Consider the following 20346-nt stretch of genomic DNA (forward strand, 5'->3'; position numbering starts at 1 on the left):
TATGGGCCTTGATTACACTTTATTAAGTTCTTCATTAAAATCCATGTCAGTGGCCCTGTCAAATAGGCTACACTTGATTTTTTTTTTTTAAGAACTTATTTTTAGCTGTATGCAAAGTGTGGATTTACTGGAGAAGAAAGAGAAGGAAAGGGAAGAAGTTAAAAGCTCTCATGCCCCTGACTGATTGACTGTTCGTGCTCCCACTGACACGACAGCAGCAACCTGCGCAGCAAACACCCTCCCTTCTTTCTCCAGTCACCACCTGCATTCGCACTGCAGCCATGGAGCGATACAAAACTTACAGCAGGTTTTCTTGGTGCATAGTTTGTGGACAAGCCAGAAATCTGCCACTTTATAATCAGAGTATCACTTCAGCAATTTCTAGGGAGTATAGTAACACAGCAAAGGAAGTGCAAAACACTGGAAAGCAGCTGAGCCATGGCTTTGGTTTCAATAAAAAACCTGAACATATTGGGCCAGTCCCTATCTAAGGTAGCTACATGGCCTTTGCTGCTGTATTATCAAAGCATCGCAGAATTTTTTATTGGCTTTTGGAAGGTGTTGTTGCAACAACGAAGTAGAGACCTGTTATCAGCTCATCCTACAGATAAGAACCGACACAAATAGCTTCAGGTTTCTGAGATGAGTGCACTGACTTGCTCTCAGAAAGGTCATAAACTATGCCGGGAACCTAGTGCATCAGAAAGATGTCTAAAGTGAGATGAGGCAAGTTAAAGCAAATAACAGCGTAACTCCAGATATTTGCAACAGAAATAGGGCTTGTATCCGAGTCCTCAAAGCATCAGCAGCTACCTGAAGCATGAGGACTGGCCTTTGTTTCTAAAGCCAACAGCAACAAAATTGTAAATTTTTACTGAGATAAAAAGAAAAACCTTGAAATAAAAAGCAAAAAAGAATGGATTAAAAGCTTTTCCATTCTCCTCTAATAGTCCTAAGCTAACAATGCTGTATCACTGGCAATTCCAAAATGGACAAAATATTGGGTCACCCCGAAAGACAAACAAATCATCTGTAAGTCACATAGTTTGTAACCCTTCATTTCATGGTAAACTACATGCTTAATTGTATTATTTTAAAATTAACTTGATTGACAATTTGAAATAAAAAGTTCTTTAAATCTGGAAAAATAATAAAAATTGGAAAATATCTATCTGAAAATAAAAGACTTACTCCAGAATTGCTTCTAGTTTCTTTCCTTTCCCCCCACAATTGCTTCTAGATTCACCCCCTTCCCTCTTCACTGAGCAGTATGGTTAAACTAACATGTTGTTGAAGACTCTTTTGTTGTTATGAGTTCTGCTAAGGGGACCAATTCTGCTTGGCATCTAGTTTCACTTACCAGAGTAGCTCTGATGTACGTAAAAAGACCTAAAACCTAAGAACTCATCATAAAGTATGCCCTGTTCTGAAACACAGGGATATTTAGGAAGCAGAATATTACTACCAAATTCAAAGTCTCGTAAGAACAAAATTTACACCCTCCTTTTGGGGAAAGCGTCACACACTGAGAAAGAGCAATGCACTACAGAATTTCCATTGCTTCTCCCTGAAATCTCTAGAAGTCCTATTCTGATGCAAAGAAAACCTCACATCAGCTTTTAATCTCTGGCAAAAATCACAGAACAAGTGGCCTTTGTATTTCCAGCTTGCATGTGTTGTTTTTAGAACATGATTAGTTTTGAGTATTTTTATGTAACAAAACATCTTAAAGGGCTTGCAATTATTCACTGAAATTATTATTTGGGCTTGAAATAAAGGTTGGTTGTTTCTGGTATACCTGGGGCAAAATCCTTGGTATCTACAAGGTTTTGCATGTGTTCTTTTGATCACCACATTCTGCAAACTTTAAATGAATAAATATTATGTTAGGAATCTAGCAAAGTTACCATTTCCGGAAAGGGCTCAGATTATTCCGGAACATTCTGGAACTTTCCGGGAGGACGACGAGCACACGCCTGACATTGCAGAGTTATAGCAGAAACACCCTGCCTCGAGCAGCTTTCCAGGCAAAGCCTAAACAACAGGGATCAGCACCACCTCGCTTTACAGGTGGCAAAACAAGCAAAAAAGAGGGATGGTTTGTCCAAACTGGCAACAGAAATGAGGTTTTCTGTGTCTTAATCCAAGATCTAGATGGTCCTACCAGGCCATACAAAAGGATTTGCTCTGCCTGGAAAAGACATGACTAGATAACAACTGGATAGACAGAAACCACTGTTTACAGGCATGTAAGAGACAAATTATTACCCTGAATTTTACATTAAATTGAGTGTATTTATCTGAACAAGACAATATTAATCCCAAGTATTAAGGCAAATGGAAGGATTTTGCTGAAGGAATTTAAAGTGAGGGTAAGTGAAAGGAAGAGGAAATGGCTTGTCACTATTAATAAAATAAACAGATGACAGCAAAAATACCCATCACTTATTAGAAAAGTCAGCCTTCTATGTGTGTAGCAGAGTGACAGCTTATAACAACTTCCCCCAGAGCTTTAATATCTACTGATAAAGGCAGCTGGGGGAAAAGAAAAAAAAAAAGTCTTGTAACCAGTTTTGAAACAATTACAGAAAAAATAATCTACTTTAAAATTATACTTTCACCAATTCATGCTAGCTACTGGATATGTGTAGTCCAGAATAAATAATTTCTCAGGGGAATTACCTTCTTTGAAAGTCACAAAGCATTTTAATGTCAGTCTTTGCACGCTCTAAGTAGGCCTAAGACTTTTCGTGAGAAGATACACCTGGAGGGAAACAGAACCTCTGCTTTTAATGTCACATCTGCACATCTGCATCTGCTTTTAATGCTTCAACTGTAGCATTCCAGACGAGTAATTCTTTTTCTGATCCTACTTGATATCTATCTTATGCTGTCCCTAGAATAAACAAGTTCATGAGATCTTTTGACAGCAACAAGCAGACTGCATAAAGCAGACAATTAAGCATTACCACAGTGTACCATAGTGCCACAGGTATTCAGCTAGCCCAATTTGTGTCCAAAATCAGCATATGGGTATGGAAAAATAGATAAAGTAAACCTCAATGGGATGAAATCTATGTCTTTGTTTAGCAGAAAATACTTCTAAAACACTGACTGATTTTTTTTGGGGGAAAAAAATCTAGCAAATTTTCAGAAACATCTCATGAAACACAAATTTTCCTGCACTCTGCAGTGATCCTCAGCTTCTTTTCAGCCCATTAACAAAGACTGAGGACTGAGCTTCCAGCTCTGCAACAGCTGTGTCCTACAACTGCCATCACTCCACACCACCATGCATTCTCTGGTAATGTCCTGACTTTGGTAATAATTATCAGTCACTTTTTATCTGACTACTGCAAAGCACTTTGAAAAGGCTTCATGGTTAGAATTAAGCAGGAAATAACTTTCCTATCTTGAAATACTTTTTTAGACGTAAGCTCTTCAGTTCTATCTCAGGATGAACCCAACAACAAAGCCTTCCTAAAGAAAGAGAACAGACCAGGGTAAAACAATATCAGTTACTCGCGAAGGACAACTATTGGCCTGGCGATCAGTATGCTCACTGCAGATGTAAGTTAAAGGTTTTCTGTCTGAATCAAAGTGAACAGGAACCTTTTATATGGTAGGAGAGTTTTAACAGAAGTTTTAACAAAACTATCTTGTTCTTATGGAAGTTTGAGATTTGGCCAAACCTGACAGAATAGTAAAATAGTTTCAGATAAATTCACGTTATCAGTCTAACAACCCGTACCAGTAGGACAGTAAAGCTGTAGCTCATCTGTCTAGAAACATGTGTTACTGCAGACACATGGCAATTTCACTTTATTAGCTTACCCTAAAATACCTAGTTAAAAAACGTTCTCCTTCCCCTGATGATACATAGTCCTGAAGGACTGCTTCATTTTTTAAAACAAAACAATTATTTTACAAGCATAAAGAACAAAACAAAACACAACTGAACATATCTGGACAGAAGGTCACTTCAACAAGCCACTACATAAATTACTGTTTTTCTAAAGGATCTCTTATTCATTATGGTAGGATTGCATCACTGCTACAAAAGCAACAGAAAATCTCAAATGCAACACACATGTGCATGCGCCCTTTCACCCTTTCCAGCAAAGGTAAGGCCTACTTATCTCCAGTCATCACTCCAGTGTAAGTACATAAAAACACAAAGTGATGCAAACCCCTATAAAATTTACCTGCAGTTCAGCTGCTCCAAATAAATCTTAGACAGTGAAACTATCTAATTTGTGAAAACATACTCTTAACTCATTTTGCAAAACCATGTACAATATTTATCTCTGCTTCCTTATAATGATGATTAGCACATTCCAACCAACACAACTCTTGATGTTAAACTTCGTATATTTGTATCTCAATGTTAAAAGTTTAGCATATTTGCTTATCTTTGATAATACAACTCCTCTAAGAATACATGCTAAAAAACCCATGTTATCCACCAAAATTTCTTTGGATGCTGAACATGACTCATTTTAGTACCCATCCAATAAAACTTCCACTGAAAGAATGATTTTAATTATATTTTAAATCAAGCTTGATTTTTCACAAGATAAATAATACTATGATCACTGAAATTTTTTTTATAAACAGCTTCAGTTCAAATGAAACCTTCCAGCATTTATTTGCAATAGGCCAAAGCTGTTTAATGACCCCACATGTATTTTTCTTATATTCAAAGTGAATGTGAACTTAAAAGGAGACACATTTTCAGTTCAACTTTAAGGTAAAGCATAAGAAGTATTTTCAGAGATGCTTTTATCATTTGGAAAGACAGAATTATCTCTGCTTTTTATCACAGCAGCATGTATCTCTAGTCTTATTTTATTTTGAAGTAAATGACCTTATATCTGCAAGATTACTGGGAAAGATACATTTGTTATAACTTTCTTCTCAAAGTTTGTAAAATTAGTACTAAGGTCAGTCACCCTGGTTTCACAAATAGAAGAATGCAAACATTCCCACAGATATTACTTTTCCCCTTCAAATCTCCAAAGAATAGAGAATATCCCTTCCCCCTTCCCTTTAAAATAAATGACTTACAGAAAATACTCACTGCATTGTACAGGTTTTACTGTCACTTACTACATACTGTGCAGCTTGCAGGGGTTCCCTGCTCCGAATCAGTGAATCCAGCCGCCATTCTTGAATCACTCTGATAATTTATGCCATGCCAGCAATTTATAGCAACATCTATCTGTCTTCCCTCAGTTTTCCCTCTCTAGAAATATGTGACCTTCATGTTCTAACACAGAGAACCCACATCTACTAAGGACGATCAATAATCAAACAGTATATTTTTAATATCAGACCGGTGTGTTTGGAAAGAAGGAGTCAGAGAAGAAAAAAGCCTGGAAATGGAAAGATATTATGGAAAATGACAGCAACCCATTACAGATGATTAGGGAATTCTGGGCAGTGCCATATTCCCTACCTCATGTAAGATGCCACTTAGCTCACCATGTATGCCTTAAGGCAAACTAAAAAATAAAAATAAACTCAGCAGCATTGACCATATCAAGCATATATTAACAATTGTTACTGGTTGATTCCTCACTGGTACATTTTAGGAGTAGTGTAGAACAGGGTCAGGTATAGGTATAGAGGACAAGGTCATTCCTGAGCATTAGCTGCACTGAAGTTTCCATCGTTAAAGCTGCACCGCTAAAACCTACAAATGTAAGCAAGGCCAGAGGGGCATCATCGACAGTTAATGCACAGAAATGTATTTTTTGCACAGTGCAAAATGCATTTTTTCCTTATCGAAAATCTGTTCATGCAGATACTCCTGCCAGTGCTGCTTCTAATGTCCTATAATTGTTTTTTTTAAGGCCTTGCTTGTTAGTTCCAGTGATAAGCTCAGAAAGAGGAGCAACTTCTGCAGCTTCACATGCCAAAATTTAAACCTCAGTCTTTAAAGACAGACATATCTTTTGTATGTACAGAAATCAGGGAAATGGAACCAAAGTCTCTGATTCTGTTTAGCAAAATCTGTACAAAAGCTGGCTGCAGTCATCAGCAGGTTTCAGACTTATAACCCCAGAACCAATTGACCACATTTCATTTTCCCTTTATGGAACTGCAATTGATTCAAACTACCTCTCTATTTTAACAGTGGAAGGCTGTAAGAAGAATAAACCCAGTGAAATACAGTGAGGTATACAGGGATGGTCGTAAAGTTCAGAGTTGGTCTGGTTTTCAGCACCTCTATTTTGTTCATCATTAAATGTCTCTCTACTCATAGCAAAGCCTGACTTTGCTACCAGCTGTATTTTACTGACAGAAATTACACCATTGCTGTTAGGTAGCAAGTCCCAAACCAGCTATTACTCCCTTTGGTTGTGTTTTAATATATGAAATTGCAGGATCATGGCAGAAAACAGGCATCAAAGAACTAATCAAATAGAAGTTAAATGTTAAATATTTCTGGTTAGAGTACTTTTTAAATAAGTCTTGTATAACTATTGTAGTTTTCTAGATGGCGCAAAATAAGTATAGCTAGCTATTTTTTTCAGAAAATGAGGTAACTGATCAACATGGCTATACTGTACAGCCCAGTCATCATGTGCATGTCAAAACAGGTTTTGACTGGAAATGCTATTTTGACAAAATAGAAAGCATAGCAGACTTTGCAGTGAAAAACCTCACAAACCTAAATGTCAATTTGTTTTGGTAGTTGACAGAAAAGCTATTTTCTGAACAGCTTTGTTTAATATGTTGATATTACTTGTACTCTGATTTCCAAGCAGAAGCTTTTAGGCAAGTTCCAGTGTGCTCTGCATCCTTGCCCAGTCAGTCACCTAAACATGCAAAGCAACCGTAATATCTAAGGTTGTTACATCCATACATGTGTTACAGACTACAGTTGCATCCTGTTGCTAGCAAAGTCACAATGAGTTCTTTTCTCCCTTCTACTGTTTATCTGATTTAATTTGCAGACAAATAGTTATTCAAGCCTAAATGTCATATAAACTACATGGTATCTATTTCATGGCTCCCACTGGAGCAAGAGGTGAGATTCAAGGCTATCAGCGATAGCCCAACCTTGTCACTGCTAGCCTTCCTTCAGCCTTATATATCCAATGACAGCATAAATTTCCATGACTCCCAATGGCAAGACTGAACAACTACATATTTGGATGTTTGTTTCCTTGCAAAAGCATCTCTGCCAAAGTTTACAGGCAAGTAAACTAAACTTGGTGGCACAGGGCTCTCAAAGCTAAAGCAATTCATATTTATCCTTCCCCTGTAGGAATGCAAATAGCAAAATTTCTATCTTGCTCCAAATAAAGAGGCTGAATTACCCCAAATAAAGAAAATCTATTCAATCCCCTCAGAACAGAAGCTTAGATACAAGTAAATAAATAGCCAAACTGCTCATGTTCAAAGTTAGCTCACTGTTCAACTGCCTCACAATTGTTTAAAAAACACTGACCCAGTGCCTCTCTATAAGCAGAGAATAAACATAATCAGACACACACTCAAAAGGGGGAAAGTCCAATTGCATCCAGTACTCAGGAAGACCAAGGTCCAATTCATAACCATCACAAAAATGTTCCAGAACCCCTCAAGGCTCAACAAGGGATACAAGACCAAAAAAAAGTGGCATTTCAGTGTTTGTCCCCTAAAGACACTTTTCTGTTTCCATGGCAGTAGGCAGTACAGTCCAAATCTGAGTAGTTTTCATGTTACTTAAAAATAATAATAATAATAACCTCACGGGGAGAAAAATTCAACTCCATAACCGAATGGAGGGACTCAGGATTCACCAAGCTGTCAACATATTAGAGCCACTGCGCGAGACTTTGCTGATACTATGGCAGAAGTGAAGAAACATTTCTTCACCTCCTACACAGCTATGACATATACCTAAAAAAGAACTCTGTATGTCACAATCTATTGGACTGAGCATGAGACTTGCACCATTAGTGCTCTGGTGTCACATCTGAACTGCTCTGGAGAATAAACAACATACACCCAATTTTTTTGTGTATAACGGCACAAACTTATCTAGAAATCAGTTGGAACCATTACCTATATAAATGATTACACAAACAACAACTATCTGCAGCTTATATTAATAGAAAACAGAATAAAACAAATTAGACACCAGTTAAAGCCTGTTTCTTTGTTTAGTCTTGCCTTTAGTAGTGTGTGTCATCCTTGATATGATTAATGGCAACACAAATATCTAAAAAGAAGCAAAACCCTTATGCTGCCTCAGCTGCAACTGTTGCTAGTTTCCCCACTGCAATTAGGGGCTGAAGTTAATCACACTGCTTACATGAGTAGGAAGCCTAAATTCAAAGATATTACTCCAAACAATCTTAATTATGTCCTAGATGGAAATTAAGGTTACAAGAGAACAAACTAAAAAATTAAAAATTATATTCTCTTTACAAATCCATTTAATCTATAAATACTTAACTTTCTAGTCAGGTTACTTAGGTACATTTAACTTATCCTTTCCTTAACATGTTTGGAATTATTTTTAAGTTTAGCCAAAATTTGTAGTAAATGCCTTTGGAATAACAGCATCAAGCATATACTAGCAATGCTTTCCACCCTTAACTACTTATATTAATGAGTACCTTAAGTACTCATTAGTTAAGAGTAGAAAACAGGTTTATCTTCCTAAGAGAGATAGATCCTTCACTATATTTAAAACAAATGCCAAATATGGAAACCAAAACACTGGTACTGTGTGAAGCTGACAACAAGCTGCAAAAAAATACAGTGTTAAGAATCTTTAAGCATAAACAATTTATATTTTAAGATAAGATTCACTACGCTCCTCATACTTGTGCCACTTGGGCTGCTCCAGCCATGGTTTTGTTAGCTGCTATTACTGGAACATCGCAAGGAAGCAGCGAGCTTTAGTGAGTCTGACCCTGAATTTTTAACTGCTTACCCATGACAAACTTAAGAGTAGGCACTGCCCAGGGACATGTAATGAACTAGTAATCTACCCTAATAATTCAACAGATATGTTTGATTCTGTCACTGGTTCATTTCAGCCATTCAGTTTGCAATGTAAGATCTTGGTAAGCAGGGTGATGACAGACTGATTGAATGATATTTGATGCTACAGTGGCCCTGAGATGGGCTATTGGCCTGATTCTGCTAGCGCGTCATCACTGTGAGATAAAATTGATTGTTCATACCTTAGTTTAACTCTAACCAGATTATTCAAACAACCTACACTAGATATTAGTATCTTTTAACTGTGTGGAAAACATGATGTATCTTTGTTTCTCAGTTATTAACAACTTTTGACACAAAAAAGTCTGAGAGTGCTGTTGTAAATACCTGTAAGTAGAGAACTAGACAGTATGGTTAACTGTGTGGCTTAGTCTTCCTTTTTTTTTTTTAATTCTGTGATTTGGAGTCAGCTCTCTATAGTGATTGATATCTTAACCAGTTCTCAACAAAGATGTCTGCTTGCTAGTAATATTCAAGGTTTTCTAAATGTCGTAATTCATTTAAATCTGAGCCATCCACTCCTTATTATGATTTATTTAGATGCATAACTTTTTTGTTCATTTTACAAAAAAGTAGCAACAGAATACTTTTTATATGTAGCATTACATATTAATTTTATAAAGATTTCCAGAATCATGTGCTAAGATGAAAAGATAAAGAAGATACTATATTACATCAAAAACTCTCTGTTATCAGATTAATAATATGACAACCTCACAGTTGTTTAACACATAAAAGCTATTTAGACAACAGAATTTGCTGAATAAATTTACATCCACAAAAGGATTAAAATGCTAACTTTTTTATTTTTACACAAATTGCAAATGTTGGGGCACTCAACCTTTAGAGCTGGAATTCAAAAAGAATTTCATCTCCTTTTCCTTAAACATTGTCATAAAAAAGTCATTACTGAGGCTCGGTGGAAGTTGGTTTCTCATTTGGTTTAGGAAAAGCCTACAGACACAGGAAAAGAGTTCTCAGAATCCAGACTGTTAATTTAGGTAAGCCAAACTGTGCTAGTGATGAAGTCAAGACTATGGTCTATGTTTCTAAACATTTATAAAAAAGATATAAATCATCTGTGCATCAGACCCTGTTTTGAGTTTGGGATAAAGACAAAAACCAAGTATTTAAATAAAGCTACAGAGATCAAAAAATAAATTGCTTGGTAGGGAGAACTGCTATCATGTATATTGTCTACTATTAATAATTTTCAAATGAGTTCCTTAGGAGGAATACATATATATGTTCAAGTCATCAAAACACATGCAAGCTAAGTTCAAGAATATTTATTAAAAACATCGAAGGCTTGCATTTCTTCAGACTACCTGCATCAACATGAGTGAATCTCTCTCAACTTTTGGATCCTAGGGTTATTCTTCTATATAAAAATTACTAAAGTTTCTTGTGCTATTTTACAATTAATCCTATTTCTTGACACAATCATTATCCAAGATAATTGATAAGATACTGAAAAGGAATTAGAAGCAGGAGGAATCCGTTATCGCTATATCGGTATACAAGACAAGAAGAAAAAACAGACAACTGTACTTAGATCTTCATCCTATAAACATACATATACAGACCTGCAAACACTGGCCATCTTCAGGACTGACGCCATAAGTATACCCCCAGATACAAGCCTGGCCAGAGCTTCGATAAGACAAGACTTGCAGTGGATGCAACGGGATCCTCACTAAAATCCAAAAAGCTGCAGCAAAGCCATCCTGCAATGCAAATCTCTTTCTATACATAGTTGTTGGAATTTTATTTTTGTTTGGCTTAAATAACACTGTTGAAAATGCTATTGGGAACAAAACAGTTACGCTTTGTGTGCATTTGTTCTGATTACATAGAAGGAACTGTTCAGATTACATAGCAGGAAAAATGAAAGAAGAAAATAGAGCAATGAATTTTAATAGTTCATTTATTTCACAGTCGCTGGCATACAGATTACAGTGGTAAACTTGTCAGTTCATCAGAATTTTGAGTGAACAAGAGATACAAACGACTAATTAAGGTAGAGGAACTCACGTCTCACACATAAACTATACAGACGGAAATGACAGGAGCACCTGTTTAAGCTGGGACATTCACAATGCATATACCAGTGAGTGTGTGAATAACTAAAAGCTCAGTACACAGTGCAAGATTTTAGAGAAGTAATGAACTATAAGCCATTAACTACATAGTTAAGGTTACAAGAAAGACCGGGAAAAAACCCTGCTTCATCACATGAACATACCTGTTTAGTATAAAATTGTTCTTAAACACAAAAAGAAGAAACGGTTGTGGATTAAAACCCAAAATAAATAAAAATATTAATGCCCAATTTATTTATACTCTGGCAAACAGACCATTATTTGTGAATTATCAATAAACGTCACACACATTGTTCTACTCATAAAAATTAAGTTTGCTGTTATATGAAAACTTTGGTTACAGATTTTGCAAAGAAAATGTGTCATGCTTAAACAGACTTCTTGTTACTGAAGTACTCACTGTTTCATTATAGAATATGCTTCTTAAAGAAGAGCACTTACACAAATATGGGCATTAGATGTATCAAGTTTACAAATATGTATGTATATATAAACCACAAATACAATACTTATGATCATAGAAGTCTGAGAGCAAATTGTTGCCTTTCAAAGACAGCTTTTGTTCAGGTTACAGCAAATATTACAAATAAAAGCACAGTATTTATTTAGCAAAAAATCTACTGATCTAGTTTTAGGAAACTAAGGAACTGAGCCTCTCTATAATAGAAAGGGAGTGTGTATTCTCATCAAAACCAGACTAGAAATACCTATAATGTATTACTGCATTAAGGAGAAGCCTGGTAGCAGCTCCTACATTTAGGTTCCTTAAGAATTTCCACTGTGCAGAAATCTGGTGACCTTTTCTTGAGAAGTCTACCACATCTGTTCTTTGCAGCAGGACTTTGAAATTCAGTAACAAAAAAGCCCTGAGGCCTGAAAAGTCTCTTTTCACTGGGACATGAAATTCCATTCAGGTTTACCTACACGATGGACGTGCAAAAAATGCAGGCTGATTAAAAAAATCACTACTTCCTTTCTCTCATTTGCATTTTTCCAAAAAACACTGCAAATAGTCTAGCAATCACAAATGAATGTTTTCTGGAGCCACACTTTGCAGTACCAACGTAGTAGCAGCAGCAGCTATGCTTACTGTTTTAGCAATACAATAGAGTTTACAAAATAAATATAGACAGTTAAATACTTATGAAGGATTTTTTGTTTGTTTTTAACTTTTTAAAAAAATTTAACTTCTATAGAAACAAACAAACTGTGTGCGTGTGTTTCATAATGCTGAATTATTCTGATATGAAAGAAAATGCTTTAATTTAACATTTTAAACAAATGCTGACTTCCATCATCTATGTTGATTATTGCAAGCCAGGAGCCCAATTCTTATTCAACTTATAGAAGTTTTATGGCACAGTAACTCCAATGCCTTCAAAAAATCTACACTTGGACAAGAGAGATTAGAATCAAGACCATGGATTTAATTAAATTGTTTCAACTAGTTAAATCCTTAGGATTATCCTTTATCCTTGAGAAAGGCTATACTTTACATTCCCACTTCAGTCAATTTTCTCTGTTTTCAATTATGAAAAACCCACTGAAACAACCAATATCATGTTTATGTAACTTGTACTCAACATCTTATGAAATGGTAACCAAAATATAACCTTGAATCCTGAAAATCATGAGGGAGTAAGATTTCTGTACTCTTTTCAACATAGTCCAGACATTTAAATTTTGTATCAACCTTTTATCATTTACTTCTTTCAATCTTATGTTCATTAGCTTTCTTTTGAAATACCAAAATTCTTCACCTTATTTGGTTATGTATTTATTTATTTATTTAAACACAAATAATGTCACCTGTTTCAGGATATGCTGAAATTGTCTATAGTTTATAACACAGAACCAGAAATTATGAATCCTAGGATTGACTCCTGTCTGTCTCTCTGACTTGCTCAAATTATTTATTGCTAAATCCTGGCAGCAAATGCAGCTCGTTTCCTTTTTAGCACCAGGAAAGGATATGTCCCTTCATTCCCACAGAAAATTATATTGGAAGAATGAAACCTAATCTTATTAAGTTATTGTCTGATTTATATAGCTGAAATGAAAAAACTGAACTCTAATTTACAGAACTGTTATGGTCTGGAAACTACAATGTAATGACCGGTTGCTGATTTAAGGTCCTAACAGAGAAATTTAGAGCTTTCTTAATTTTCCCATCCTCTTCTACCAGAGAACATAGCACCATCTATTCTTTCTATTTTCACACCACTTAGTGTATGACAGAGCATAAGATTTGAATTAGCACTAACTCTTGAGGACAAGAATGTGTCAAAAGGTTTCAGAAAAAGCTGATGGCACCATATGTCATTGGGGTATATCTTCCGATGTATCCGTTAACTATTTCAAATTTGCCAAAGTTAAAAAAGAGCTTATATGTAACCAAGCAAGATAGGCCACTGTTTACTCATTATGAAAAATGGGCCCCTAATCTCACAGTTTTGAGTATCATCACATTTTTAAATTATCCTTAGAACCTAAATTAAAAGACTTTAAGGGTAAAGTTTTCTGCAATAAACTTCTTGAGTGTTAGCTCTCTATTTATTTTCATTACTGCTGTTTTTAGGCTAGTGACTTGAAAAGTCATTATTCAAAATGACGGTTTTAAGCACTCATTTTTAGTTTAATTCAAATTAACAGACTTAGGTACCCTGAGAAAATAAAATGTCCACTAATAGATTATATATTGCAAAAAGACAGAATTCTGTCTTTAAATACAGCATAGAAACCTGACCTTACCTATAACATTTCTATCACTACAACACTATGAATCAGTAACCTCTACACTGAAATGTCCTTAATATCTTTATTAACAAGATAATTTAGTTCTATAGCAAGTTTAATAGCTACAATAACTGATACACCTCTAAAAAAGATCACTAGATGCAGGCTCAAACTTTGGAGATTCCAGTAAGAGCACACACAAAAAAGTATTTATTACAAATGAAGAGTTAAATCTGCAATTACAATGGAAAGGGAGTGAAAAGAAGTGTTTGTATATAGGAAAAGTGAAATTTTCTTTCCTCCAATCTGATGTGAAAAATATCTGAGATAAATAAATGCAGAGCAATGCCTATGAAGAAGAAAGAATAGACAAAAAAACCCCAATACTTTACAGATAAAACAAGGAAGGAATTCAAGCCAAAACAACTATGAAACCTCTAAGAAAGTAGATCTGAAATTGCAACTATTACTAACCTTAGACTATTTAGAAAACACATGTTAAAATATTGCTCTGTAAAATTATTGTATTTCTACTTTTAATATAATATTTTAAGATATACAGTGGTTACAACTGAGTTTTTATACTCGCTTTACGTTAAAATACAAGAATTCTGAAATCCTGAAATAACGTTAGTACAGTACTAACTGTATGTTAAATGCCCACATTTCTATCATCCATGTTTGAGATATTCCTAAAAATCCATAGTCTCTAAGATTATATTACAATTTTAAAGTTTTTTTTCCAATTTCCTCTCAAAAACATGTCATTCATCATTTTCAGAGGCACCAAAACCAGTCCAGTCTAAGAGAATTGCAGCCCGTCGCTATAAAGGCTGTCTTAGCAAGCACAGATGCTATGTGAAGTACTTTGCCTGGAAGAGAAACCTTGACACTCAGTCCAGCAAACCACACATTTTACATATTATTTTTAAATATGCTTACAGTATTTTACATGAGAAACAGCATATTTATACATTTTCATTTCGTCTTTCAAACAGATTAGCAACACTGAAGAAAAAGAAACTGAAATGAATTTTGTTACACATACTATTAAGACTATTTTTATAGTTCCAAATGGTTTGAGGGTGAATTATATTCATTTGAAAAAATATATTTGAGAATTAGCAATGTGAGCTAAACACCTGGCATAATACACAGTCTTGCATTTAGACAGTGTGGTAGCTGTGGTCTTCAGTGAATTGTTAAGAATAATTCCTAAGACACTCACATAGGAAAGCCCAGCTACAGGTTTTGGTCCACTGAAACTTTGAAGCCAGATGATCCAAGAGTGGAGTTAACTTACTAGAATTGTACACAGTTGCTTAAGTTTCAGGAAGTGAGGCATGTACACACGCATGTATAGATCTCTCGGTTCCATTTATATCATTCCACATGTAGGAGAACTAAAAACTACTTAAGGCACTATGTACCCGGGGAATTATTTTACATCAGACATTATGGGCCACTCCCACATCTGCCTCAAAACATTATCTGATATACCGAGGAATTTTCCAAAAATGCATTCTTTGGAGAATTAAATTACCTTTGTAGATGCAATAAAATCTAATCAATGCATTTTCTGAACATGTTCCCTGGGTCTCTCTTTCTCATTAATATTAATATATACAAAATCAGAAGCCAAGTCATTTCAAAATTTATACACTGTATGTATAAATTTAGAAGTCTAAATGTGAAATGAACTCACAGAGAAACTGTAAACTTCACACTTGATTTTTAATACATTTAAATGTTGGGCATTTTCCAGTAGAATAATCTCAAGAGACCTAATTAACCAAATGCCAATTTTTTGGATTAGCAGAGAATCTAGATTTGTTACATGAAAATACAGGCTAAAGAGAAGTTAGGACTGCAGTAGTGACATATATACCTTTTCAATCTATAATTTGTAATTGCATGAGATAAGGTCCTGACATTTATTTTCTACTTGTTATTGCTTAGTCCCAGGTTATAGAGATACATTTTGCATGAAGACCTCAAAATCTTGTCAATTGTCTGTGAACATTTGTGATTATATTAGCAGCAACTGGGAAACACTTAGAACTGAACAACCTCCTCCTAGAAACATGGGCTGATTTATAATTGATTGATGTCTGGCAGCAATGTCAGGCAAGGTTTTGTCTTCATGAATACCTGGAAATTAATGACAATGATTTCTTTAACAAACGACAGGCAGAATAAGATGAAGATGAAATAAATTTGAAATATTGTAATACTAAACAATATGAATCAAAGCTGTCTGGTGCATGAAAGTGGCTTTGTCAACTCAATAGCTTATCAGGCAAGTCTCCCACAGAAATCACTTTGATTACCAATGTAATTCATTAATCAAAGTATTAGAAAAGGTGTTTAAAACCACCATTGCATCTGTCTTTTGAAACCAAACTTAAGCAAATAAAAATATTACCCTTTACCCTGACCTCCTGTATGTATCTTTAATGCTTTAATGCCATCCTTCATGAACGTTAGTCCCTCAAAATATATTATTGTTGATATTTCAGTAGGTTCCTAAAGCAAGGACCATGAACATAAAATTGCTTCTAATTCTAGAAAAAATGTATATTCAGTTGAGAATATGTATGTTTTCAGCATATTATGTATTCATAATAACTTCATTTGTCCACAAATAAATGCCACTCTACAAGAGCAGTACTAATAGGCATTTTAAGACAAGAATAAAAATAAAGAAAATTTTCAAAAGTTTGCTAACATGTTTGTAAGCATGCATACATCATGTACATATAAATATATATCACATGTACACATGCATATGCACAAGCAAACATGTATTTTGATTTTTAAAAATAGCATCACTGATTTCTGCTGCCTAACCATTTCAAAGATGAGAAGACATTTATTTTTCATAAGTAAGTAGTTTACAAAGGAAAACACTTTTCTATTCCATGAGTAATATAGTCTAGATTTTGCTGTTACACATAACTAATATTTTATATACATTCTACTCTTCCATTGAAATGTATGAACAAGCCAAGTATTATAGCTCATTGCATCTCCGTTAGGACATTTTTCACAAGGTTCTCATGACACTTGGTATATCGTTCATGTAAGGTTTATTTGTAAATATTCTATAGTACTTTTCTGACAACAGATGTTTTGAAATGTCTTCTATTTTGCTTGGCAAAGACTTATTTTAAAGGTTTTAACAATAAATTTCAGTGATGAATTCAGTAATCACTTTACACATTTTAGATAAATTAGAAAGAGATTAGAATAAATGTTCATTTTGTAGCTCATATAAGGAACATTCAACTTAATAAAATGTGCTTTTCACAATGATTAATCATTCTAAATTGTTCTGCATAAGATGCTTTACTAATGACTTCTGCTTGATTGTTTTTTCAGTTTCCCTCCTAAATTGCAAGCAACTTTGAATCCACAGGTACTCCATGTATCACATTATGTATCATGAACGTTCACAGTAAAAGGCATGATTGTATTTTTTCAGCAGGAATTTTTATGGATGAACAGTAATTCTAATTCTGAGACCTTAACATAAATGAATGGATAAACATTGCCATGTCTCCATTTGAAGGATTCTTAGAGAAAATAAACTAAGGGGTTTGACACCGCAGAGTTTACATGAATAGCTCTTGTTCTGATTATTCCCACTGAGCCCTTGTTCTGATTATTCCCACTGAAATCAGCTGTTTCAGTGGTAAGAGTTACAGTCAAGTTTACTGTAATCCTATAGCTATACTCTAAGTTGCCTTATTTGAGAATGTCACAAGGTGCCTTATGAGAAATGAATGAATGAAGAAGGATGAGTTCAGAAGTCTCTTAAGCTTCTTCCTACCTAAGGAAATGTTTGGCACCTCAGTGCTGCGAGGCAGTCATCGCCTCCTCAAATCATAACACAGTTCAAATACAGAGTTTTTCCTGAACAAGACTGCACAGGTGGTCTAGAACAATTGTTCAGTTAGCAAACCTCCTGAACTTGTTTTCATCAACAAGTATCACACAGCTAAATCCATCATTATCAACCAAACACTCCAATGTTCTATTTAAGCACACACGCAGACTGCCTAAAAATAAGCCTGCATAGATTTTGCCATTAATATGTTATATCTCATCTTCCCCTATATCAGTGTACTACCTAAAAATGGCAAGATTTAGCTCATATTAGAAGTTTTAAGAAATAATTCTGATAGTAATAAAGCCATGTAAAAATAAGATTGTATGGATTTTGGCAATTTATGCTATTTCAAATATGAAACATGGAAAAATGGAGGAGAGCTCAGTCAGGACAGATCATTAATTATGCTTCTTAAAATTATTTTCCAACCTAAATTAAGTAGGAGATATACATACCAAACTACAACACATGGTGGCATTCTCTAATGTAACAGAGTATTGCTTTTACTTGGCCATTGATTGATATTATCTATGTTTTGAGCTATACTTAGGATTTTCAATCTTCATGATGCATCCTTTTGTTTTATAACTACTTGTTTTCTGAGGATAAGTACAAAATAAGGTCCTCACCAGTTCTGAACACTTTAGAGTTGAATGAATGAACTCAACTTGAGTTGAATGTCGCAAAAAACTACAGAAGTCATTGTTACACCATTTAACTCCTTTTATTTCTAGGGCTGTAATACAAAGTACTGATAAAATGCAATCATGTTACTCCTTTAATTTAGACATCTCGGACTATTAACTACTATGACGAAAAATCGTCTGCAAAACTTCCTCGTTCATATTAGAGGCCTTAACCCCATGCAAGCGGCTGGAAGGCAGACACATAAACTGATATGCAAGCAGTGTTCACCAATATGTAACACCACTCCCGAACATGCCACCTATGACATATTTCTTACTTTCATAACTCTTAAGTTACTATCTTCTGCCACACAACAGCTAGGAGGGGAAACCTTATGGTACGGCTAGCCTATGTGTAAGAAACAAGCAGGTAGCTTAACAAAAGGAGTCATCAGCGACAGTCCCCTCAGGTTGCTTTGCCAGACACTTGAAAGCTTTAAGCACTTTGCACTGTTTGTCCTTTAAGGAAAAGATGAAAGGCATTGATACGGGCTTATAATAACCACAATTTACTACGCGCATCGCCAGCAGTTCTCTGCACCACGGAATCCACTCACTACTGTCACCTCAAAAAAAAAAACCCAAAACAAAAAACCCTCCAAAACCCCAGCTTCCTCAGCCAAATAAACTGCTCCTCCAAGACCGCGTGGATTTGTTTGCAAGTGCGGCGTTATTCCCTCCCGGGCGCCGGGGACGACCCTTAGCGGCAGGCCCGTTCCGCGCAGCGGGCTCGGAGGCGCCGGCGGGCGGGAGCTTCGCGGCAGCGCTGCGCGCCGGCGGGCAGCCGCCCAGCCGAGGGAGCCCGACGGGAGGGAGAAGGAGGGGGGACACCCCAAACCTCCCCCGGGAAAGGGCTGCTTCCCACAGCGCTGGGCAGGCGCCGGCCGCCAGCGGTTGCTCGCCACAGGTTGCCCCCTTCCCCTCCCGCCGCCGCAGGGCACCCGCGGGGGGCCGCGGGCACACGGACACACCTTGGCGCCGCAACCGCCGCTTCTTGAGCCCGAAGATGCGGACCTTGGAGAAAATGTCCACCAGGTTGCCGTTGCAGAGCCCGCGGTTCTTGCTGGGGCTGTTCCGCCTCCTGCTGGCCGAGGGCCGGTCCCAGTGCTGCTCCCGCGCCTGCCGCTTCTGCCGGATCAAGCCGCTGGCGATGGCCGCTGCCATGACTGGTCGCTGCCTCTGCCGCGCCGGCGGGCGCGGGGGAGGGCGGCGAGGGCGCTCAGCGCCGGCGGGCGCCCATTGCCGGGCGAGCGGGAGCCTGCTGCGGGCTCAAGCCTGGGCGCCGCCGCCCCGCGGGTCACCGCATGGGCGCCCGCCGCCGGCCACCTGCTCGGCGGCTTGCGCGGGGCGAGGGCAGCGCCGCGCCCGGGGCAGCGCCGCGCCCGGCCCGGCCCGGCCCGGCCCGGCCCGGCCCGGCCCGGCCCGGCGGCGTCGCCTCCTTCGCCCCTTCCCTCCTTCCCTGCCTCCCCCCCGCCGCTGCCGCTCAGCTCCGGGCTGCCGCCGCCCGCTCGCCCGCCGCTGCCATCGCCGCGGCCGGCGCGGCTACCGCCGCCGCTCGCAGGCTCCCGCCCGGTGATTGCCAAGTGCTTCAGAAATCAGCATCTGGAGAGAGCAATCTTCCTCTCCTGGGAGAGCTGTAATCACAGCTCTTCAGTCCCACCCCGCTCCAGCCTCCCCCTACACACACACACACGCGCGCGCGCGCACACACACTCACTCACACACACGCACCGCTGTAGCTTTTTTGTCCTTCGGAGCCGAGGGGTGGCGAGGGTAAAAGGGGTGGAGGGAAGGGAGAAAGGCAGGAGAATAAAGAAAAGGAGCAAGGGGCGGCGGAGGGGGGGGGCGGGTAAAGACGGGGAGTTGATGCAATTTTCTGGTGGGAAATAGCGTGCTCCCAGCGGATCCGCCACCAGCAGCCTCT

The 20346-nt window shown here is 37.5% G+C and overlaps 1 protein-coding gene across 1 annotated transcript in view; it reads right to left on the minus strand.

Moving 5' to 3' along the window:
* The window catches only part of FGF14 (fibroblast growth factor 14), a 137619-nt gene extending 118033 nt beyond the window's left edge, over nt 1-19586 (minus strand). The window contains exon 1 of the mRNA XM_067289698.1: nt 19394-19586. Within this exon, the coding sequence (XP_067145799.1) occupies nt 19394-19586 (193 nt within the window). The remainder of the gene's footprint in view (nt 1-19393) is intronic.
* Between the last annotated feature and the right edge of the window lie 760 nt (nt 19587-20346).

The sequence above is a fragment of the Apteryx mantelli genome, chromosome 1 (genome assembly GCF_036417845.1).
Source record: "Apteryx mantelli isolate bAptMan1 chromosome 1, bAptMan1.hap1, whole genome shotgun sequence".
Classification (NCBI taxonomy): domain Eukaryota; kingdom Metazoa; phylum Chordata; class Aves; order Apterygiformes; family Apterygidae; genus Apteryx; species Apteryx mantelli.